The following is a 25,769-nucleotide window of genomic DNA, read 5'->3' as shown; positions in this document are numbered from 1 at the left end:
AAGCCATTTTTCTGTCACCCTATGTGTCATCAGGGGAAGGTGGGACAAAATCCTTGGAAACCCATGCGTGGTTCATTTTAATGAAGGTTAGATCATCCACATTTTGGGTTGACAGACGGGTCCTTTTTTCTGTCAGGATTGATCCAGCTGCACTGAAGACTCTTTCCGATAGCACACTTGCAGCTGGGCAAGCGAGCTCCTGTAAGGCATATTGGGCCAATTCAGGCCAGGTGTCCAGTTTAGCGGCCCAATAGTCAAAGGGGAATGACCTGTGTGGGAGAACATCGATATGGGAGGAAAAGTAGTTTGTTACCATAGTTGACAACTGCTGTCTCCTGTCACTTTCCATCGATGCAGTATTACCAGTTGTGTGAGCGGTATTTGAAAAATCAGTCCACAACATTGTCATGAAACCCCTGTCTCCAACGCCACTTCTGCTGTGTGCACCACGAACACCTCTGCCAAGCTGCCCCCGGCCCGTACGGCTCGTGTGAGAACCATCACCGCTGCTGTGTGCTGGGAATGGCTCAAGCAACCGATTTACCAGAGTTGCTTGTTTATTAGCCAATATTAGGTCAAGGTTCTCCTGTGGCATGATGTTTTGTAATTTGCCTTTATAGCGTGGATCCAGGATGCTGGCCAACCAGTAGTCGTCATCGTTCATCATTTTGGCAATGCGGGGGTCCCTTTTTAGGATCTGCAAGGCATAATCTGACATGTGGGCCAATGTTCCCGGTGTCAATGATGCACTGCGAGTGCTGGGTGGAGGAGCACTTTCTGGCAAATCCACATCCCTCCAGTCACGCACAAACCCTGTACCAGACCTTGCCACGCCAACATTTTCACTTGCCCCACGAGATGCATCCTCCTCCCCTAAGTAATCATCCCCATCATCCTCCTCCTCCTCCTCTTCTTCCTCCACCTCGTCCAGGAGAGGTCCCTGAGCAGACAATGGCTGAATGTCATCAAGGATTCCCTCCTCTTCTTCCTCCTCATCAACATTGGCTGCAGACGCCTGCTCCTTAAGGTGCGTCAAAGTTTGCATGAGCAGACGCATAAGTGGGATGCTCATGCTTAGGATGGCGTCGTCTGCGCTTACCAGCCGTGTGCATTCCTCAAAACACTGAAGGACTTTACAAAGGTCTTTCAGCTTCGACCACTGCACAACTGTCAACTCCATGTCTGCTCTCAAAGTGCCTGGCCGTGTATCCTCCCACAAATGCATTATGGCCTGCCTCTGCTCGCACAGCCGCTCCACCATGTGCAGGGTGGAGTTCCACCTTGTTGCAATGTCGATAATGAGGCGGTGGTTGGGAAGGTGGAGCAATCGCTGCAGCTTCTGCATACGAACGGAGTGTACAGGCGACCGGCGGATGTGCGCGCACAGTCTTCGCACCTTCTGGAGCAGGGCTGTTAACTCCGGATAATTTTTGAGGAAGCACTGCACCACCAGGTTCAAGGTGTGAGCCAAGCAAGGTATGTGGCTGAGTTTTGAAAGGGCTATGGCTGCCACAAAATTACGGCCGTTATCACTAACTACCTTGCCTGCCTCAAGATGTACACTGCCCAGCCATGACTCAGTTTGTCGCTTCAAGTACTCGGCCAGCACCTCGGCGGTGTGTCTGTCGCCCAAACACATCATCTGCAACACAGCCTGCTGACGCTTTCCACTAGCTGCTCGATAGGGGGACACATCGTGTGCAACAGTGGCAGCTGCAGATGGAGTGCTCGTACGACTGCGCTCTGTGGACGAGCTTTCGCTTCTGGAGGAGGTGGAGGAGGAGGAGGGTCGAACGCCTACAGCCAACTGTTTCCTATACCGTGGGCTAGGCAGCACTGTCCCACCACCGCTGTCCCCTGTGGACCCTGCATCCACCACATTAACCCAGTGCGCAGTGATGGACACGTAACGGCCCTGGCCATGCCGACTGGACCTTGCATCAGTTGTGAGGTGCACCTTTCCGCTCACTGACTGCTTGAGTGCATGGACAATGCGGTCTTTCACATGATGGTGGAGGGCTGGGATGGCTTTGCGAGAGAAGAAGTGGCGACTGGGTAGGTCATAGCGTGGTACTGCATAGGCCATGAGTTCGCGGAAAGCTGTGCTTTCCACCAACCGAAAGGGCATCATCTCAAACGAGATTAGTTTGGCAATGTGGGCGTTCAAACCCAGTGTACGCGGATGAGAGACTGAGTACTTTCTTGACCTACTCATAGTGTCTGGGAGGGTGAGCTGGACTTGAGAGCTGCATATGGTGGAAGTAGCGGTGGACAGGGCGGACTGAGAGAGGGTTGATGATGGTGATGGAGTTGGTGTTCTTGCTGATGGCCTAGAATCAGTCTTTCGTTGATATAACAGTGGGATTCCCGGACTGCTGTGGCCTTGCAACGACACCTCAACATTTGCTGCTGTGCTAACCGGTGGGCTTACAGTGGGGGAAACAATGTAGCGTTGCTGACTACCTTCGTTGTGATCAGTTGCACATGTGGCACTTGAGGTTTGGTGTTGTGTCCACGCTTGCAAGTGCATGCTGGTTAAATGTCTAAGCATGCAACTGGTATTCAAATTTTTCAGATTTTTCCCTCGGCTAAAGGTCTTTGCGCACTTCTTACAGATAACCTTGGCCTGATCATGAGGATTTTGTTCAAAAAAGTGCCACACTGCACTCTTCCTACTTTGGCAGACATTTTGCGGCCTAGCACGCTGTGATCTTTTGACCCTCTGGACAAGCTGTCCAGCAACTCTTTTGATGTTTGGAACCTGTCTTTGGAGTGCTCCGGGCCTGCCAGATAACAGCTGTTGCGATGTCGATGTCTGCTGTGGATGCTCCTCATCTGAGCTATTGGAAGCAGCACCCTCTTCCCCCAATGGATGCCAATCTGGGTCAACAACTGGGTCATCCATCACCTCCTCTTCTATGTCATGTGCACCTTCCTCTGTGTCACCGTGTATGGTGGTATAGTGTGCGGGAAGGGGCACCTGAGTCTCATCAGGGTCAGAATCTGGCTCTGTACACTGCGAGGACAATGTAGTGCTCTGAGTGAATGTACCAGCAGAATCATCCATCAGCGGCTGTGCATCAGTGCACTCCATGTCAGATTCATCTTGGCCTGGGTAATTCACCATTTCACTTGATAATCCAGGCATGGTATGTGAAAACAGCTCCATGGAGTAATCAGTAGTATGGCCTGCGTCATCCTTCAATCTTGGTTGGGGTGAAGGACACAAGGAAAGGTGTGGTTCATGAACATGAGCCTCCAATGACGACTCAGTGCTTTTACTTTTTACAACTGAAGAAGAGGAGGCGATAGAGCTGGAGGCTGAGTCAGCAATGTAAGACAAAACTTTTTCCTGATGCTCTGGCTTTAAAAGCGGTTTGCCAACTCCTAGAAAACTAAGCATTCGAGGCCTTATGTAGCCAGACGATGACGCAGGCTCAACACCTCCTGCATTCGGTCCTATTTTGCTCTTGCCACTACCATCAGATCCACCACCAACACCATCATTACCAGCTGCCAACCCCCGCCCAATTCCACGGCCTCTTCCACCAGCCTTCCTCATTTTTGGTAGAAATGTAGACAAAATCCAACAAACTATATAGTATGTAAAACAAGGTGTCTATAGGACAGGGGAGATTTTGAATTTCTGCACACACTTTTGGACACTGGACACTTTTGGATTGTGTGAGGCCCACTGATATCTGAGCGCTATGTGACAGGCTCGATGGCACAGCTGTGACCTAAGTGACTAGAGAATAAGTGAGATTTTGAATCTCTGCACACACTTTTGGACACTGGACACTTTTGGATTGTGTGAGGCCCACTGATATCTGAGCGCTATGTGACAGGCTCGATGGCACAGCTGTGACCTAAGTGACTAGAGAATAAGTGAGATTTTGAATCTCTGCACACACTTTTGGACACTGGACACTTTTGGATTGTGTGAGGCCCAATGAATATCTGAGCGCTATGTGACAGGCTCGATGGCACAGCTGTGACCTAAGTGACTAGAGAATAAGTGAGATTTTGAATCTCTGCACACACTTTTGGACACTGGACACTTTTGGATTGTGTGAGGCCCAATGAATATCTGAGCGCTATATGACAAGCTCGATGGCACAGCTGTGACCTAAGTGACTAGAGGATAAGTGAGAGTTTGAATCTCTGCACACACTTTTGGACACTGGACACTTTTGGATTGTGTGAGGCCCAATGAATATCTGAGCGCTATGTGACAGGCTCGATGGCACAGCTGTGACCTAAGTGACTAGAGAATAAGTGAGATTTTGAATCTCTGCACACACTTTTGGACACTGGACACTTTTGGATTGTGTGAGGCCCAATGAATATCTGAGCGCTATGTGACAAGCTCGATGGCACAGCTGTGACCTAAGTGACTAGAGGATAAGTGAGAGTTTGAATCTCTGCACACACTTTTGGACACTGGACACTTTTGGATTCGTGTGAGGCCCAATGAATATCTGAGCGCTATGTGACAAGCTCGATGGCACAGCTGTGACCTAAGTGACTAGAGGATAAGGGAGATTGGATTGCTTTTAAAAAAGCAGTTTGCGGAGCAGTGGGTAAACAGCAATGCCAGCCTGTCAGGAAGCCTTAAAAGGCAGCCCAACAACCAACACCACTGATACACCACTTTATAGCCTCCCCTTGCACTGCACACAGTGACTGGTGTGTTGTGCAGGCCAAATTGCTATCAGCAGCAGAAGCAGTTTTTTTTCTTCTCAGCAGGACAAAAAAAAAAAATTGGGATTGCTTTTAAAAAAGCAGTTTGAGGCCCAATGAATATCTGAGCGCTACGTGACAGGCTCGATGGCACAGCTGTGACCAAAGTGACTAGAGGATAAGGGAGATTGGATTGCTTTTAAAAAAGCAGTTTGCGGAGCAGTGGGTAAACAGCAATGCCAGCCTGTCAGGAAGCCTTAGAAGGCAGCCCAACAACCAACACCACTGATACACCACTATATAGCCTCCCCTTGCACTGCACACACAGTGACTGGTGTGTTGTGCAGGCCAAATCGCTAGCAGCAGAAGCAGTTTTTTGGTCTTCTTCCCTGCCTAACGCTCTCCCTACAGAATCAGCAGCAACCTCTCCCTATACTGAGATCGGCAGAAGTAAGATGGCGGTCGGCGTGCACGCCATTTTATACCCCCTGTGACGCCCACCAAAGCAAGCCAATCACTTGCATGCCCTTCTGAAAGATGGTGGTGACCCGTGCCTATGTCATCACGTTGCCCACAGTGTCCGTGGATCCTGATTGGCTGAAAAAGAGCGCAAAACAAACTTTTGAAACGCGACTTTGGCGCGTAAGTCGCCGACCTCGTGGCCGACCTCATCCTAGGGTCGGGTTTTGTTTCATGAAACCCGACTTTGCCAAAAGTCGGCGACTTTTGAATTTTTTCGACCCGTTTCGCTCAACTCTATTCAGGACATAATTGATACGTTCTTTCAGGACCAATGTCTAAGAGGCTGTAGGACAACACAAGGACTTTGCCTTTGTCCTTGCACTAGGTATAGCTCAGTGTATCCCCCCAAAATGTGCCTTAAAGAGGACCAATCAATTCCGATTAACAATGTGAGAAGTGACAATAGATTGAACTATAAACCCCCGATTTATCAAACTGCTTACACCAGAATTTAGGTGTAATTTACTGTCACAAGGAGGCTTTTGCAAGTATCACCAACTGTCATGACTGAATCAAGGTCTGCGGAATCTACACATTCTCACACTCTTTTAACTCCATTGATGGCTATGATCAGAGCAGAATGAGTTGTTAATCTCCTTTGATCACATGCTGTGGGAGAACCAGTCATATCTGCTCTCCTTCTACAGTATACAGTATATGCTGGCTTTGCTATGCAGGTAATGCCAGCTATAGATAGTCTATCCTGGTTCTGGAGATCCTGGTTTGTAGGTGGCACTGGTTTTTCCAAAGTAGTTCCGAGCGTTGTTTTGTGAAACCTTTCCTTTTCCCTTGGTTTCTTCATGTTATTTTGGCTTTACACTTTTGTTCCTTAGTGTTTTTCCTTGTGAAAATGCTGTGTGACTGTGCTTTTGTTTTGCCCTGTTTGTGTTCTCCCCATACACTTAACAGATTAGTGCTACTCAGTAACATAGACAAGAATGAGATCCAGGCGTTCTCACCATTAGGGGTAATCCTGGGGACAGGGAGATAGCTAGGGACCTCTAGACTGAGGAATTGTGTAGGAGCCCATTTGCTATTCCACAGTCACACTGTGACAATTACTTTGTAAAGCAGAGCCGCCAAAAATGTGCCACTTTTGACATTTTCACTTTAATTTCTCCAATCAAAGCCCATTTTGGGACAGGTTGGAAGAAAGGGTCTGATGATTTATGACGAGGCTCACACAGGCACTTGCCTGTTTTCAAGAGGAATGAATGAAGAGGTGCCTCTGACTTCAGCTTGTCCACAAGCAGTTTTGATGAATCAGGGTCTAAGCCTTTTCTCAAATATGTCATTATTAAATAACTTTCTTCATTATTACCGGGGTGCAAGTTTTACTTTGATTTTATCGGCGTGAACCCAAAATCTGGTGAAGAGAAGGCTGTAGGGTTTACCTCTGCTGCTGCTCCTGGCCTCCATTTCCTCCTACTCTATATTATACAGGAATCCATCTGTAATTGTTCCTACGGTATATTATTTTATTATCTTCATTACATTATTTATTATGTTATTATATTATTCAGTATGATGTAAGATTGATGATGCACCTCTCTTAAAGGGTCACAGTCTTTATTACTAAATTAGGAGTTTTTTTTCCCTAATTTTATATGTTAAATATTATTTTTTATTTAATTTTCGTTTACTTCATAAGGATTCCCAGGAGGTAATAGGAGGTAAGTAACATTTTAATATTGGCATATATCATAAAGTGGAGGTAAACTACCAAAAAAATAAAGAAAAAAAGTCTGAATTACCCCAAGACTGTAATTAGACTCCAGGCAAGCGATGGAAAAGAAGGCTGTAAAGGTGACATCATTATCCGATGCTTCTCTCTGTGCAATTTAAAAGAAAGAGTTTTATTAGATACACAGTGATACATTTTATGTACAATTAAAGATTGATTATTCACTTCAAAAGGCTAAATTAAATAAAAATGTGACAGAAGAGGAAAGTTCTAAGACTTGTTTCAAACACTGTAATCTATATCCCACACGTGGCTGAATCAATACGGCAGTCATTTATTTTTCCCTTATATTTTTCATATTTTCCTTTTTTTTTCTTATTTTCTTCTATTTCTTATTTAGTTTTTTTCTTAGACTTATTTTTTTCTTATTTTTTTCATGTTTTTTATTTTGTTTTCTCAACTTTCCTATATTTTCTTTATTTTTCTTATGTAAACATTTTCTGTTCCTTTTTTTAATATAATCTGTTACATTCTTTAACAGTTATACCCATAATTTTTCTTGGCCCTGAGTCTTATCTTAATTCATCACACATTACATGCATTTTCATTATGCGATCACACAGCACTGGTGCTAAATCGCTATATTTTACTCTCTTCGGCATCTCTTGGAAACCTTTGAATTCTCCCGGCTTTCATGAAGGCACACTGCCCACCAATACATTCTGGCCGCATCACAGCAGTTTTTCTGTGGGTTTACATCATGTAAAAGAAACTTGCCTTTAGCTGTGGACATTTGGTTTTCAACAAATGGTACAGAATAACTGAAAACTTCAGTATGCATAACTATTCACCCCCCCAAAAGTCAGTACTTTGTAGAGCCTCTTTTTGCAGCAATTACAGCTGCAAGTCACTTTGGATACGTCTCTATGAGCTTTCCACACCTTGGAATTGGGATTTTTGTCCATTTGTCAAAGCAAAACTGCTCCAGCTCCTTGAAGTTAGATGGTTTCCTCAGGTGAACAGCAATCTTCAAGTCTAACCACAGATTCTCAATTGGATTAAGGTCTGGGTTTTGACTCGACCACTCCAAAACATTTACATGTTTTCCCTAAACCACTCAAGTGTTGCTTGAGCAGTATGCTTTGCGACATTGTCTAGTTGGAAGGTGAACCTCCGTCACAGTCTCAAATCTCTGACAGACTGAAACAGGTTTTGCTCGAGGATATCCCTGTATTTCGCACCATCCACCTTCTCCTCAACTTAGACCATTATCCCTGTCCCTGGTACTGAAAAACATCCTCAACATGATATGTATATGTGTATCTAATACTAAATTTACCTTTTGATACTACATACATTATGATCCAGCATATACTACTGCTTTGCCCAGTGTGTATTTTTCCTAGTATTTATCCTCAACATGATGCTGCCACCAATATGTTTCACTGTGGGAATGGTGTTCTTGGAGTGATGATCTGCGTTGATTTGGCGCCAGAAAAAGCATATACCTTGTTGGCCAAAAAGTTACATTTTTGTCTCATTTGAGCACAACACCTTCCTTTATACATTTGGAGAGTCTCCCACATGTTTTTTTTGGCAAACTCAAAACGAGCTTTACAATTTTTGTATGTAAGTAAAGACTTTTCTCAGGCCACTCTCCCATAAAAGCCTTCTCTATGGAGTGTACTGCTTATTGTGGTCGTATGGACAGATACTCCAGTCTCTGCTTGGGAGCTCTGCAGAGGTTTCAGGGTTACCTTTGGTCTCTGTGTTTCTTCTCTGATTATTACCATCCTTGCCCGCGCTGAGAGTTTTGGCGGGATGCCCTCTCTTGGCAGGTTTGTTGTGTTACCATGTTCACTCCATTTGATGATAATGAATTTGATGGTGCTTCAGGGAATCATCAGAGACTGGGAATTTATTTTGCAGTCAAGAGGAAAAAAGGAGTTATATCAGCTCACCAAGTTCTGGAAAATGCGTTGATATAAAGTGCGGTACACGGAGACTTCAGACCAGTTTCTGGGTGGATAGTAGAGCAGCAAACAGGGAAATCCAGCATCCACAGGAAATAAGGTAAGTTTGTTAAAACATTAATTTATTGGTGACCATTAAAAACAAGGGAGTAAAAATTTTTTAAAAAAGACATACAGAATGGAAGATCGGACACAGATCTATGTGTTTCAAGAAACCGCTCTTTATTGCTATGTCCATGAATCTATTCACATTGCAGTATTTTTCTTTCTTGCAAAGGGTTTCTCCCCTTTCTCATTAGTGATCATTAATTCCATGGTGTATTCCCTTCTTCTCATTGGTTTTTCCCAGTTTAATCTCCTATATAACACTGAACTATGGACACATTAAGCTATCAGGAGTCAGGACTAAGAGCAGGTGCTCGAAAAGCATAGACCTGTGTCCAATCTTCCATTCTATATGTCTTTTTTTATTTATACTCCCTTGTTTATAATGGTCGCCAATAAAATAATGTTTTAAAGGGAATCTGGCACCTTTTTTTGGCTTTGCAGCTGCTGGCATAGACATCGGGGGCTTATCTACAGTATTCTGTAATGCTGTAGATAAGCCTCCGATGTAACCTGAAAGAGAAGAAAAACACGTTATATTATACTCACCGAGGTGGGCTGTCCGGTCCGATGGGTGTCGCCGTCCCGTCCGGCTCCTCCCTTCTTCATGCGATGACGTCCTCTTCTCCCGTCCTGTAATGGCTCCGGTGCAGGCGCATTGCTCTGCCCTGTTGAGGGCAGAGCAGAGTCCTGCAGTGCGCAGGCGTCGGGAGAGGTCTGGCGCCTGCGCACTGCAGAATTCTGCTCTGCCCTTAACAGGGCAGAGCAATGCGCCTGCGCCGGAGCCATTACAGGACGGGAGAAGAGGACGTCATCGCATGAAGAAGGGAGGAGCCGGACGGGACGGCGACACCCATCGGACCGGACCGCCCACCTCGGTGAGTATAATATAGCGTGTTTTTCTTCTCTTTCAGGTTACATCGGGGGCTTATCTACAGCATTACAGAATGCTGTAGATAAGCCCCCGATGTCTATGCCGGCAGCTAATAGGAGATAAAAAGGGTGACAGATCCCCTTTAACATACTTACCTTATTTCCTGTGGATGCTGGATTTTCAAGTTTGCTGCTATTCTTTTTTTTATAACCCATCCCTTACTTATACTTCTCAACAACTTTGTCCTGACTGTTTGGAGATCTCCTTAGTCTTCATGGTCTTTGATTAGTGGCGCCTCTTGCTTAATAGTGTTGCCGCCTCTGTGGCCTTCAGAAAAGGTGTGTATATACTGAGAGACCATGTGACACTTAGCTTGCACACAGGTGGACGTATTGTCACTAAGCATGTGACTTATGAAGGTAATTGCTTACACCAGAAATTTTTAGGGGCTTCATAGCAAAAAAGGTGGATACTTGAGATGAGCGTATGTTAACTGTATAGTTCAGAGTTCGGACCAGATAACTACTGTCTTGTGCTAAACTCCTAACACAGACTTCTCCCAGAAGTCTGTGCTAGTGTTCGGAGTTCCGGTGCCGAATAAAATTTGTTGAATGGCTGTCATTGACTGGCACACTACATGATCCGGCCTGTAAAAGAAATAAATAATTAAAAAAAAAAATGACTTGGGGTCCCTTCTATTTTTAACAGCCAGCCAAGGGAAAGCAGACAATGTCAATGTATATTGGCCCATTCCCAACTTAATAAGACCATTCCTCAGCCACCCCAGAAATGGTGCATCCATTAGACGCACCAATTCTGGCACTTAGCATCGGCTCTTCCCGATTACCCTGGTTCGGTAGCAATTGCGATAATGAGATTATGGGGTTGATGCCAGCAGCTGATGTTGACATTAAACCTTGGGTTTAGTAATGGAGAGGTATCAATCAGACACCCCCATCACTAACCCCATATTTAAATAGAAGGACACAGGGAAAAAAAGTTTATTTGAATAAAGACTCCCCAACACATTCCCTGGTTAACCCATTTATTATTAAAAAATAATTCCTGCAGGTCTGACGTAATCCTTGGCATTCCCACGATGTCCACCGATTCTCTACTGCAACCTAGGGAACGTCGTTCTGAGAAGGACACTCCATAGGTTACTCGCTGTCATGTCTCATGGGTGATGACTTTAGTGCACTTTTCTGCTTTATCCTTGATTCTTTTCTCACCTATGGGAGTCTCTACTGCTTTAGTTATACTTGCAACAGATTGCCAAGCTCTTCTGCTTCCTATCTTTCTTTTTCTTTTCTGTTTAACCCCTTCACCCCCAAGGGTGGTTTGCACGTTCATGACCGGGCCAATTTTTACAATTCTGACCACTGTACCTTTATGAGGTCATAACTCTGGAACGCTTCCATGGATCCTGGTGATTCTGACACTGTTTTCTCGTGACATATTGTACTTCATGTTAGTGGTAAAATTTCATTCAAATAACTTGCGTTTATTTGTGAGAAAAATGGAAATTTGGCGAAAATTTTGAACATTTCGCAATTTTCCAACTTTGAATTTTTATGCCCTTAAATCACAGAGATACGGCACACAATAAACTTGATAACTAACATTTCCCATATGTTTACTTTACATCAGCACAATTTTGGAACCAAAATTTTTTTTTGTTAGGAAGTTATAAGGGTTAAAAGTTGACCAGCGATTTCTCATTTTTACAACACCATTTTATTTTTAGGACCACATCACATTTGAAGCCACTTTGAGGGGTCTATATGATAGAAAATACCCAAAAGTGACACCATTCTAAAAACTGCACCCCTTAAGGTGCTCAAAACCACATTCAAGAAGTTTATTAACCCTTTAGGTGCGTCACAGGATTTTTTTTGAATATTTAAAAAAAAATGAACATCTAACTTTTTTTCATAAAAAAAATACTTCAGGTTCAATTTTTTTTATTTTACCAAGGGTAACAGGAGAAATTGGACTGCAAAAGTTATTGTGCAATTTGTCCTGAGTACGCTGATACCTGATATGTGGGGGGGAACGACTGTTTCGGCGCATGGCAGAGCTCAGAATGGAAGGAGCGCCGTTTGACTTTTTCAATGCAAAATTGGCTGGAATTCAGATTGGACGCCATGTCACGTTTGGAGAGTCCCTGATGTACCTAAACAGTGGAAACCCCCTACAAGTGACCCCATTTTGGAAACTAGACCCCCCAAGGAACTTATCTAGATATGTGGTGAGAACTTTGAACCCACAAGGGCTTTACAGAAGTTTATAACGTACAGCGGTACAATTAAAAAATCATATTTTTTCCACAAAAATGATCTTTTCACCCCAATTGTTATTTTCCCAAGGGTAACAGGACCCTAAAAGTTATTGTGCAATTTGTCCTGAGTACACTGATACCCCACATGTGGGGGTAAACCACTATTTGGGTGCATGGCAGAGCTCGGAAGAGAAGCAGCGCCATTTGACGTTTTTGGCTGGAATTGAGATCGGACATCATGTTGCGATTGGAAAACCCCTGATGTACCAAAACAGTGGAAACCCCCCACAAATTACACCATTTTGGAAACTAGACCCCCTAAGGAACTTATCTAGATGTGTGGTGAGAACTTTGAACCCCCATGGGCTTCACAGAAGTTTATAACATAAAGCCATACAATTAAAAAATCATATTTTTTCCACAAAAATGATCTTTTCACCCTCAATTCTTATTTTTCCAAGGGTAACAGGACCCTAAAAGTTATTGTGCAATTTGTCCTGAGAACGCTGATACCCCACATGTGGGGGTAAACCACTATTTGGGCGCATGGCAGAGCTCGGAAGGGAAGCAGCGCCATTTGACGTTTTTGGCTGGAATTGAGATCGGACACCATGTCGCGATTGGAAAACCCCTGATGTACCTAAACAGTGGAACCCCCCCCCACAAATGACACCATTTTGTAAACTAGACCCCCCAAGGAACTTATCTAGATGTGTGGTGAGCACTTTGAACCCCCCAGTGCTTCACAGAAGTTTATAACGCCCGGGCATGAAAATAAAAAATTCGTATTTTTTCCACAAACATGATCTTTTAGTCACCATTTTTTTATTTTCCCAAGGGTACCAGGAGAAATTGGACCCCAAAAGTTGTTGTCCAATTTGTCCTGAGTATGCTGATACCCCATATGTGGGAGAAAATTACTGTATGGGCACACGTCGGGGCTCGGAAGGGAAGTAGTGACGTTTTGGAATGCAGACTTTGATGGAATGGTCTGCGGGTGACATGTTGCCTTTGGAGAGCCCCTAATGTACCTAAACAGTGGAAACCTCCCACAAATGACACCATTTTGAAAACTAGACCCCCCAAGGAACTTATCTAGATGTGTGGTGAGCACTTTGAACCCCCCAGTGCTTCACAGAAGTTTATAACGCCCGGGCGTGAAAATAAAAAATTCATATTTTTTCCACAAACATGATCTTTTAGTCACCATTTTTTATTTTCCCAAGGGTACCAGGAGAAATTGGACCCCAATAGTTGTTGTCCAATTTGTCCTGAGTATGCTGATACCCCATATGTGGGAGAAAACTACTGTATGGGCACACGTCGGGGCTTGGAAGGGAAGTAGTCACGTTTTGGAATGCAGACTTTGATGGAATGGTCTGCGGGTGTCATGTTGCCTTTGGAGAGCCCCTAATGTACCTAAACAGTGGAAACCCCCACAAATGACCCCATTTTGGAAACGAGACCCCCTAAGGAACTTATCTAGATGTGTGGTAAGCACTTTGAACCCCCAAAGCCTTCACAGAAGTTTATAATGCCCGGGCATGAAAATAAAAAAAATCGTATTTTTTCCACAAACATGATCAATTAGTCCCCAATTTTTTTATTTTCCCAAGGGTAACAGGAGAAATTGAACCCCAAAAGTTGTTGTCCAATTTGTCCTGAGTACGCTGACACCCCATATGTGGGAGAAAACTACTGTATGGACACACGTCAGGGCTTGGAAGGGAAGTAGTGACGTTTTGGAATGCAGACTTTGATGGAATGGTCTGCGGGTGTCATGTTGCCTTTGGAGAGCCCCTAATGTACCTAAACAGTGGAAACCCCCACAATGACCCCATTTTGGAAACGAGACCCCCTAAGGCACTTATCTAGATGTGTGGTGAGCACTTTGAACCCCCAAGTGCTTCACAGAAGTTTATAACGCTCGGACGTGAAAATAAAAAAATCATTTTTTTCCACAAAAATGATATTTTTGCCCCCAATTTTTTATTTTCCTAAGGGTAACAGGAGAAATTGGACCCCAAAAATTGTTTTGAAATTTGTCCTGAGTAGGCTGATACCCTACATGTGGGGGTAAAACACTGTTTGGGCGCATGGCAGAGCTTGGAAGGGAAGGAGCACCATTTGACTTTTTCAACTCAGAATTGGCTGGAATTGAGATCAGACGCCATGTTGCATTTGGAGAGCCCCTGATGTGCCCAAACAGTGGAAACCCCCAATTCTAACTCCAGTCCGAACCCCAACACACCCCTATCCCTAATCTCAGCCCTAGCCCTAACCCTAGCCCTAGCCCTAACCCTAGCCCTAACCCTACCCTAACCCTAGCCCTAACCCTGGCCCTAACCCTAGCCCTAATGGAAAAATGGAAATAAATACATTTTTTTATTTTATTATTTTTCCCTAACTAAGGGGGTGATAACGGGGGGTTTGATTTACTATTTATGGCGGTTTTTATATTTGGCAGCTGTCGCACGCTAAAAGACGCTTTTTATTGTAAAAATAGTTTTTGCATCACCACATATTGAGAGCTATAATTTTTCCGTATTTTGACCCACCGAGTCATGTGAGGTCTTATTTTTTGCGGGACAAGTTGACGTTTTTATTGGTACCATTTTCGGGCACGTGACATCTTTTGATCGCTTTTTATTCCGATTTTTGGGACGCAGAATGAACAAAAACCAGCGTTTCATGAATTTCTTTTGGGGGGGTGCGCTTACACCGTTCCGCGTGCGGTAAAATTGATAAAGCGGTTTTATTCTTCGGGTCAGTACAGTTACAGTGATACCTCATTTAGGTCGTTTTTTTATGTTTTGTCGGTTTTATGCAATGAAAACTATTTTATATAAAAAATAATTATTTTTGCATCGCTTTATTCTGCGAGCTATAACTTTTTTATTTTTTCGCTGATGATGCTGTATGGCAGCTTGTTTTTTGCAGGACAAGATGACGTTTTCAGCGGTACCATGGATATTTATATGCGTCTTTTTGATCGTGCGTTATTACACTTTTTGTTTGGCGGTTTGATAATAAATCATTATTTTTTGCTTCGTTTTTTATTTTTATTTTTTAAGGGGTTCACTAAAGGTTAACTAATAGGACAGTTTATAGGGCGGGTCGTTACGGATGCGGCGATACCTAATATGTGTACTTTTATTGTTTTTTTTTTTTTTTATTTCCAAAAAATGGATTTATTGGGGGAATATTTTTTTTTTTTTTTTCTAATTTATTTGGCGATTTTTTTTTTAATTATGTTAACACTTTTTTTTTTTTTTAACTTTATTACATTGTCCCAGGTGGGGCATCACTGTCCTGTGACAGATCGCTGATCTGTCACATCACAGATCACTGTGACAGATCAGCAATCTGTCACAGGCAGTGCAGAAGGCTTCCTCATACCTGCGCTTTGCAGGCACTGAGGAAGCCAGCTTCCTGCAGGCCCCCGAAGGCCCCCTGTCGCCATCTTGGATTCGGGGGCCTGCAGGAAAGGAGCCCCCTGCAGCAGCGCTGCACATTGCGCTGCCGTGGGGGGCTCAGGGAAGCACGGAGGGAGCCCCCTCCCTGCCGATGCTTCCCTTTAACTCCCGGTACACCGCGATCATGTTTGATCGCGGTGTGCAAGGGGTTAACGTGTCGGGGGCGGTCCGTGACCGCCCCTGACACATTGTGCCGGGTGTCAGCTGTGATAATCAGCTGACACCCGGCCGCGATCAGCGGCGCTCACCACGTGGGCACCGCTGATCGCGGTAGACGTACTATCCTGTCCATGGGCATAGGGGCCCGGGTCCCATGGACGGGATAGTACGTCGGATGTCAGAAAGGGGTTAATATTCAGATTCCCTTGATAAAGACTGGTAAGATCAAAATGTTGGCTGGGCTGATACAGTGGGGCAAAAAAGCATTTAGTCAGTCAGCAATAGTGCAAGTTCCACCACTTAAAAAGATGAGAGGCGTCTGTAATTTACATCATAGGTAGACCTCAACTATGGGAGACAAACTGAGAAAAAAAAATCCAGAAAATCACATTGTCTGTTTTTTTTTCATTTTATTTGCATATTATGGTGGAAAATAAGTATTTGGTCAGAAACAAAATTTCATCTTAATACTTTGTGATATATCCTTTGTTGGCAATGACAGAGGTCAAACGTTTTCTGTAAGTCTTCACAAGGTTGCCACACACTGTTGTTGGTATGTTGGCCCATTCCTCCATGCAGATCTCCTCTAGAGCAGTGATGTTTTTGGCTTTTCGCTTGGCAACACGGACTTTCAACTCCCTCCAAAGGTTTTCTATAGGGTTGAGATCTGGAGACTGGCTAGGCCACTCCAGGACCTTGAAATGATTCTTACGAAGCCACTCCTTCGTTGCCCTGGCGGTGTGCTTTGGATCATTGTCATGTTGAAAGACCCAGCCACGTTTCATCTTCAATACCCTTGCTGATGGAAGGAGGTTTGCACTCAAAATCTCACGATGCATGGCCCCATTCATTCTTTCATGTACCCGGATCAGTCGTCCTGGCCCCTTTGCAGAGAAACAGCCCCAAAGCATGATGTTTCCACCACCATGCTTTACAGTAGGTATGGTGTTTGATGGATGCAACTCAGTATTCTTTTTCCTCCAAACACGACAAGTTGTGTTTCTACCAAACAGTTCCAGTTTGGTTTCATCAGACCATAGGACATTCTCCCAAAACTCCTCTGGATCATCCAAATGCTCTCTAGCAAACTTCAGACGGGCCCGGACATGTACAGGCTTAAGCAGTGGGACACGTCTGGCACTGCAGGATCTGAGTCCATGGTGGCGTAGTGTGTTACTTATGGTAGGCCTTGTTACATTGGTCCCAGCTCTCTGCAGTTCATTCACTAGGTCCCCCCGCGTGGTTCTGGGATTTTTGCTCACCGTTCTTGTGATCATTCTGACCCCACGGGGTGGGATTTTGCGTGGAGCACCAGATCGAGGGAGATTATCAGTGGTCTTGTATGTCTTCCATTTTCTAATTATTGCTCCCACAGTTGATTTCTTCACTCCAAGCTGGTTGGCTATTGCAGATTCAGTCTTCCCAGCCTGGTGCAGGGCTACAATTTTGTTTCTGGTGTCCTTTGACAGCTCTTTGGTCTTCACCATAGTGGAGTTTGGAGTCAGACTGTTTGAGGGTGTGCACAGGTGTCTTTTTATACTGATAACAAGTTTAAACAGGTGCCATTACTACAGGTAATGAGTGGAGGAAAGAGGAGACTCTTAAAGAAGAAGTTACAGGTCTGTGAGAGCCAGAAATCTTGATTGCTTGTTTCTGACCAAATACTTATTTTCCACCATAATATGCAAATAAAATGAAAAAAAAACAGACAATGTGATTTTCTGGATTTTTTTTTCTCAGTTTGTCTCCCATAGTTGAGGTCTACCTATGATGTAAATTACAGACGCCTCTCATCTTTTTAAGTGGTGGAACTTGCACTATTGCTGACTGACTAAATACTTTTTTGCCCCACTGTATATCTGTTTAAGAATGAAATATTTTTTGCCTTAGAAATCATTTTCTTCATTTTTTGTGCAGAAGCACACTATATTATTGCATTACTTCTGAACGCAACTCAAGTGAACGGAAAGTGCACGCTTAATTTATTCCCTAAATGTGGAAGTCAACTGGAACTTGTACCCATGTCATAACGGGATCGCCGATGGCTCTAAAGCAGCCGCTGTCCAGTTGCTGTAGGTTTGAAAGCCAGATGAGTGTTTGTTGTTGGATTGTGTCATCTATGTAAATGTATTTCTTGCATTCTGCGAACGTCTTGAAGACATTAACGGTCAACCTGCAATGGAGAAGATGTGAACCAGTCACCACACTTGTTGTTATGCATTAGGTCCCCGGTAAAACAGCCAAGTTCAATGGTGCTTTGAATAAAGCAGCTTTCAATTCATCTGCAATATCAGATGTTTGCTTTATACTAAAGGCATGAAAAGAGAAACATACTGTATCAATACACAATAGCTGGGCTTCATAGGCGATTAATTGCACCATATACTACAATATTAAAGCATTGCCATATATGTTCCAGTCCTCTTGGGCAAAAAATAAATGCAAACAAAAACATTTAATAAATTCTAAAATTGAAAAGTTGAATTAACCCCCATTCCAAAAATCCATTCAGTTTCTCCTGCAAAAACTCAGCCCTTGTGTGCAAATCCTGAACGGAACTCAAAATACCTTAATAAGGTATTGATGTATGGATTTTCTAAATCAGACATTAAACAACATCTATCATACCACCTAAAAATAACATCTAAAAATTTAGCTCCCCGCAACAGAAGAGTCAAGTGGGACTTACCATGAATTTGGTTCCTTATACACTCCGCTAAATAAACTGTAAGCTCCTGACCAAAGCCTGTATTTGAGCTGACGAGCATAACCTGAAAGAAAACAAAAATTACCAGCATCAGAGTTGTAATTTGGAGGGATGAGGATTGATTTCCCAAAAGCATGCATGTAATGGTGGAGAAGTAGTATTGGGTAGGAGTTGTGTGGTCCTATTAGCAAGGTTATAACATTTTCTCAAGATTTCTCCGTCGATTAAATATTTTAAAATCCAAATATCTAAAGGGGTAAGATTGTCATCACCCTGAGCATGGGGATTGCTATAGTGTACAAGAACCAGTGATCAGTAACAGCTAGATAGTTATCGGATCGAGAGGACCCAGCAGAGAATAGTGACTCTGGTCAGTAGCGAGCGCTCGAGATGAACAGATCCAACTCATTGCTCATTTCTGAAATGTAACCTCCACACACGGTGCCTTGACTCTGATGTGTAACCACCAATCTTTGTGCCTCAACTCTGATGAGCAACCACTAAGCTCTGTGTCTCAACTCTGATGTATAAATGCCCAGTTCTGTGGTTCAATCTAAATTTGCAACCACCTCTGAAGTGCAACTTCCAAGATTTGTCACAATTCTGATGTGCAACGGCAAAGCTCTGTGCCTCAACCCTGATGTGTAACCACTAAGCTCCATGTCTTATTTCTGTTGAATAACTACCAAAGGTTGTGTACAAATTTAGTTTAGATACTGAAATTGTCAAGATTGTGCCCTCGTTGACAGACTGAAACCTCTAAGCTAGATGTCTCATGCTGAAAGTACTGTATGTCTGTGTGGCGCCCCCAGGAGTACGGTCGCCAAAGTGGCATTACCTCCCTCCTAGGGAGTGTGATGTCATGCTTGGAAGCAATGAAAGTGTCTCTCTATCAGGTAAATCCAGCACACAGCACAGTTCCTACTCCAGGCCAGCAGAGGGAGCTCTGAACCTAACTGCTGAGGAGCTGCTCTCTGTGGTCAGGAATAGGAAGTTAGGGAGTTGGTGCAGAGAGAGGGAGAAGTGTGGATGTGTGGAGATGAGCTGGGGAGGACTGAGCTGGAGTCAAGCTCACCCCTAAGTTGAAGCGCATTGACCGGACCCCGGCGTCTGAGACTGTGTGTGATACTAGAGATCCTACAACAGAAACCGGAGGAATAGAAGTTGTGACCACTTTATTCCCACCTAAGACTCGACAGCACAGCAGCAAGGTGTGTGGGTCAGACAGTGAGGGCTACAGCTGCCTGCCATGCGAGTGGAGTTCTAAGAGAGAGCAAGAAAGAGGAACTTGAGTGTAATCCATAATGACAAGTACTTCAGATTAGTGCTAGAAAGGAGACCACACAACCCATCTGCATAGAGAGATTCCTAAGTTGCTGCCAGGGCGACCAACTCCTGTACCATCTGTGATCTGAATCCTGGACTGTACCTACAAAGCACAGTAAAAGGTAAAAGAAACTGCACTCTGTCGTGTTCTTTGAATCCTTCCTGCAACCTACTCAGCACTGCTACATCTCTGTGTCTAAATGCTATTTCATCTACCTTAACATCTACTACTGCTGCCCTGGGACTACAGCTCTGCCTGTGGAGAGCTATTACATCTTTGCTGCACCACACCATCTCTCCCAGAGGATCTGCACTGCAGCGCTGGTCACCTCTGACCAGATACCACAGGTGGCGTCACGAACTACCTACATATAAACTTTATTCAGCTTCATTCCACCTATTTTACATGGACCCCCAGGGCCACGGACCGGGTCACCGCCACCGTGACACTTCCCCTTTAAGACACCGGCCCAGTACCGAGTAATCCCCACAGCCCTGGGGGTTATCCATGTGTAAGATTTAATCTTGCTTTTTCCTGCGACTCACTGTTCCATCCATATGTAGGGTAGTAAATCACGGGGCTGCTCAACTAAAAGTGACCAACTTACAGATACAGAACAAATTCATCTCAGTTACACTAGTACATTAAGTAATTTGGAGGTTGAACATGGTGAAAGGTAGAACATGTTTGTAGATGTAGTAGTAACGTCTACACGAGAGGAGGGGTTGTTGAGACATTACTATCGATCAGATCCAGTAATGTACATTCTTACCGATGCTCATGAACTGAACTCCGCGTTGGAGAGTCTCGTCTGTAAGTTGATCTGTGATACAGAGATAATCCAGCATAAAAGGAATGGGCGTCATCCGGGCAAGATTCTGTTCTCCACAGCCAAAAGGCAGCTGGACCAAGTTCTGAGGATAATGGAGTGAAAGACCTAAAATATTTCCTGATAGAAGATGATAGAAGAGAATAAAGAGTTATAAGAATCTTCTCAAAGCTCAGAGAGTGGCTTACGTATCATTCAACCAAAGCGCCAGAGTTGTAACTTGAAGCTGCTGGGTCCCATTGCAAGAGTTTGTAAGTACCTACCTACTATGTGTTGTGATTAATTGATGAGCACACTTGCAGTTTTGGAAGTCCCATATACTTACAGCAGGGTATATGGTATATACAGTAGCTTCCCATGGCTAGGTGTGCGTACAGTTGGGCCAAGTACTGCTCTGCCCCCATCTACATTGAGATCAGCTAACTCTAGGTGGAGAATACGACCATCCCAATTTGGGTACACCTTGTCGTGGTGTGTTAGGATGTTTACTTGGTACCCTATGCTACATGCACTATTCCTTTTTACTTACAGCAGGGTATATGCTCATTTTTTTCATATCTTAGTTTTTTTCTACTCTGTTCTATGCATAATTGTCACGCACACTTGCAATTTTGGAATTCCCATTGAAATGAATAGAGAGAATGGATCGCGCACGGTCATCTCTCGCCTGGCAGTGTTGAGGTTCTCTAGTGACCAGCGATGAAAACTGGGAAAGTACATTATAAAGTTTTCAAAAACTTTTTCCAACTTGTCCAAAGATACAAACATTTATTTTTTATTCGGATTTTTTTTTCAATATCTTCCAATTCAGATAGATTTGAAGAAGGTAGAACCTCATTAACCTTTGGACACAGTTGTGCTGGTAGATCTGTCAGCAGTGAGAGTAGATGTTCAGACACTTTCGGAAGAGTTACAATATTATACGAGGAAGTCGAGGAAGCATTGATTTAGCCTTCGTTGATCAGAACTCACCCACGACTATAAGATGTGCTGATTCCGAATCGGGGACCATACCGGGTGGTGGAAATAATTTCAGTTGAATATTATAATTTTGTGATGAATTCCCTGTGAACAAAAGAAATTAATATTTCTTTAGGTGCGCTGTTATTAATTTCAGATGCTATTTTCGATAAGAAGAAAGTGGAGTTTTGTATTTACAAGTCACAGAAAATATTACAGAAAATTTTAAACTATCTGGTCTCTCACTAATAACATCCCCAAATATCATTAATTTCTTTATCTAGAAAATTCAGAAATGATTCATTACAGAGCTTAAAATTCTCACGAAAAAGAGGTAAACCATAAATATCTGCCAAACTACAGTCACCACTAGGGGGAGCTCTGAAGCTCACGGTATACAGTTTTTCCATTAGAATTAATAGGACGTGGACATTGTTGGGAGCATAATTTTTTATTTTTACAAAAATGCATGTACTGTATATTTAGCTAAAAAAAAACATTTTTCCCCAAATGGGTTTGTTTAAAAGTTTGCATTATTTGACTTCTACATCCTTTATGTATACTAATACTTAGCCAATACAGTAGCATAATGCCATTATTTTACCAATATGTCAGATAACTTTTTTCGACAGACAATAATTTACCATCAGTCATTGGAACATTTGCGTATAATTTTGAATGATTGTTGATTGAAATGGTTATAAATAATCTTTCATTGCGGCTGACTATTTTCTTACGTATATGGCGACCTGAATTCATCATAAAAAAAGACACTAAAGCTGACAGTCTGTTTAAGAATAGTAGGTGCATTGAATGAAAGTGCTAGTTTTATACATTTGAGATATTTTTTATTACCTTGGAGGCAAATAAGATGGCTAGATGTCGCTTCTTTCTGTATCCCTTCAGGCTAAGAAAGCAGAAAAAAGGAATTGTGAGCTTACTGTATCATAAATATATATATATATATATATATATATACTGTATATTGCTCAAAGAAATAAAGGAAACACTATAACATAGGATGTGGTGGTATTTTAGTGTTCCCTCTATTTTTTGAGCAGTATATATATATATATATATATATATATATATATATATATATATATATATATATATATACTGTATATGTATATACTTTCTCTTGGCAGAGTGTACTGTGGGAATGCTCACAATCTATGAAGTTGTATGTGGGAGAGTCCTGTGGGCATGCTCACAATGTAATAGCTTTCTATGGCTGAGTGTATTGTGGGCATGCTTAGGCTACTTTCACACATCAGTTTTTTGCCGTCAGGCAGGATCCGGCTATTTTTAGAAAAAACGGATCCGGCATAAATTCTGGAGAACTGTAGAAACGGATCCGTTTTTTTGCTGGATCCGTCTAGCAGGTTATATATGTTTCCTGGGGGCTGGCCAATTGGATCTGAGCATGCGCAGACTTAAAAAAACGGATCCGGTGGCTGGATCCGTCTTTTTCTGGATCCGGCGCATTCCGGCACCCATAGACTTTCATTGTAGCAAAAAGCTGGAAGCGCCGGATCCGGCGCTTCCGGCTTTTTCGCCGGAGACAAAAAACGTTACAGTAGACGTTTTTTCCAGACGCCGGAATGAGACAAGTAGCCGGATCCGGCAAAAAACGGATGAAACGCAATGCCATCCGGCGCGATCCGGCGCTAATGCAAGTCAATGGGGAAAAACTGGATCCGGCATTGCATTTTGCCGGATCCGGTTTTACAAAAAAAAGCCGGATCGCGCCTGACGGCAAAAAACTGATGTGTGAAAGAGGCCTTACAATCTATTGATTTCTGTAGAAGAGTTCTTTATGTATACTCAAAATCTATTAACTTCTATGAGAGAGGGCTGTTGGCAGGCTCACTATCTGTTGCCTACTAGGGATGAGCGAACCTGAATGGTAAGGTTCAAGGTTCGTACCAGACACCTAGTCTGTGTTAGTGATACTGTAATAAAGCTTGTTCACAGGCCAATCAGCAAGCTTTAAAACTGTGGGCAGTTCCAACACCATCACAGCCATGCTAAGTAGTGGCATGGCAGTGATTGGCCAGCGCATCATGTGAACCAACCTGACAATGTAAAGTAAATAAATAATTTAAAAACAAAAACATGCTATCTCCATATTTTTAATAATCAGTCAAGGGAAAGCAGACAGCTGCGGGCTGGTATTATTAGGCTGGGAAGAAGACAATATCCATGGCCCTTCCTAAGCTACTATATCTGCCCCCATCTGTGTAGCTGGTTATTAAAAATATCAGGGACCCCACATGATTTTTTTTAGGTTCTCCCATTTTTAATAACCAGCAAATGCAAAGCAGACAGCTGGGGGCTGATATTAAGAGCCTTGTAAGATCCATGGATTTTGGCCCTTCCCAGCATGGTAAGACCAGCTCACAGCTCTGCTTTTCCCTCATCATTTTTTACTTTTAATTATTTATTAGAAAGTACGGTAAAATACACACGCAAGGCACTGCTCCAAACCTCCACTTGGACTTCCGCCTTCTGGTTCAAGATAATTTTTATAATTCTTTTAATTCTATGTTATTTTAAGTAATTTCCCTGTCCACATTTGTTTGCAGGGCAATTGTCTTTCTTTTAACCCCATTTTTCTTCCTTTTGCAGCCCCTTAGCACTTACTACAACCATTTTACAGTACTAAAGTTTGGGTATCCATTGACTTCGGGTCCGGGGTCAAGTTCTGGTACCCAAACCGAACTTTGGACTCAAATTCGGCTGAACCCAGTGAACCCGAACTTCTACGGGTTCGTCCATCACTATTGACTTCATTTTTTTTTCAAATGGACAAATAAGACGCTCTCTGCAAAACGTATTTTAGAAGAATTATTTTTGTTTATATTTACATCTAAATGAGTGGGTTAAATCTCGTTCAATATCCTGGATGGACAGAAGATTGGTAAATATGTGGCTATATGTATGAACATTGATGTAGATGATCATCTAAATCAGGAGATGACATATCATCATCAAGTAATGTGATATAACAAATTCCAGACTGTTCACCTCAATGATAATACTTTGTGATACAGTATCCTTATAGACAGGATAAGAAAAGTTATTTTTTCCGTCACAAGTTTGACTGATGTAAGTAGTCTCAGCTGAAATGGTAAAATTGGTGACTCCTAGTAGAAGGAAATAAAACAAGTGTTAGAGTGGACATAATGCATAAGAAACATGATTCATGATACAGCTATAAAATAGATTTGCACAAGCATGTTTTTTGGGATAGGTCATCACAAGGACTAAATTCATTGAATTTCCTGTTGTCCTGATAGTTGAGGGTCCTATTGGTGGGACCCTCAGTCATCAGCCATTTTTGGTACATACTGTATAGGGTACATAGGAGCTGTATACACAAAAAGGTAGGAGATTCTACATCCAGACTAATTGCAAAGAGGCTTCTGTGAGTTTTATTTTGGACACATTGGCGGCGCAATAAACAAATAGTAGCAAAAGTCTACATATCCTTTCACTACTTCTAATTCAGAATATTACCCTATCGAACGTTTTAGAATTGCCTAGACTATTAAAATCAATTGGCTCTGCTTTCCACAAATTCCTCGGAATTAAAAGAGCAGAAACTCCATATATCATAGAATCATAGAATGGTAGAGTTGGAAGGGACCTCCAGGGTCATCGTGTCCAACCCCCTGCTCAATGAAGGATTCACTAAACTATCTCAGACAGATGTCTGTCCAGCCTTTATTTGAAGACATCCATTGAAGGAGAACTCATCACCTCTCGGGGCAGCCTGTTGATCACCCTCACTGTCACAAATTTTTTCTCAAATTTAATCTGTATCTTCTCCCTTTTAATTTTGTTCCATTGCTTCTCCTGTTTCCATGTGCAAATGAGAATAATGATGATCACGCTACACTGTGACATTCCGTCAGATATTTGTAGACAGCTATTAAGTCTCCTCTTAGCCTTTTTTGCATGCTAAACATTCCCATATACTATACTCCCGCATTTCCCTGATCCACCCAGTCAGTGATTCCATCATAGAAAGAAATTAGATTAGTCTGGCATAACTTGTTTGCTACAAACCCATGCTGGCTCTGGTTATTCTTATCCAAGTACTTACAGTACATACTCGCACATGCTGTTTTAATAATTTGTTCAAAGATCTTTCTTGATATAGAAGTAAGGCTCGCTGGCCTGT

At 42.9% G+C, this 25,769-nt stretch overlaps 1 protein-coding gene across 1 annotated transcript in view; it reads right to left on the bottom strand.

Annotated features, from left to right (window-relative positions):
• The window catches only part of LOC141056087 (ovostatin-like), a 157,833-nt gene that overhangs the window by 52,658 nt on the left and 79,406 nt on the right, over nt 1-25,769 (bottom strand). The window contains exons 20-26 of the mRNA XM_073552746.1: nt 24,611-24,729; nt 22,436-22,487; nt 21,593-21,685; nt 20,564-20,740; nt 18,447-18,528; nt 17,777-17,930; nt 6,960-7,037 (exon numbers count right to left, since the gene is read on the bottom strand). Of these exons, the coding sequence (XP_073408847.1) occupies nt 6,960-7,037; nt 17,777-17,930; nt 18,447-18,528; nt 20,564-20,740; nt 21,593-21,685; nt 22,436-22,487; nt 24,611-24,729 (755 nt within the window). The remainder of the gene's footprint in view (nt 1-6,959; nt 7,038-17,776; nt 17,931-18,446; nt 18,529-20,563; nt 20,741-21,592; nt 21,686-22,435; nt 22,488-24,610; nt 24,730-25,769) is intronic.

The sequence above is a fragment of the Dendrobates tinctorius genome, unplaced genomic scaffold (genome assembly GCF_039654945.1).
Source record: "Dendrobates tinctorius isolate UK_male_01 unplaced genomic scaffold, ASM3965494v1 ptg000196l, whole genome shotgun sequence".
NCBI lineage: Eukaryota > Metazoa > Chordata > Amphibia > Anura > Dendrobatidae > Dendrobates > Dendrobates tinctorius.
Note: the sequence above shows the minus strand (reverse complement) of the source record. Positions and strands in the feature narration are given on the sequence as shown.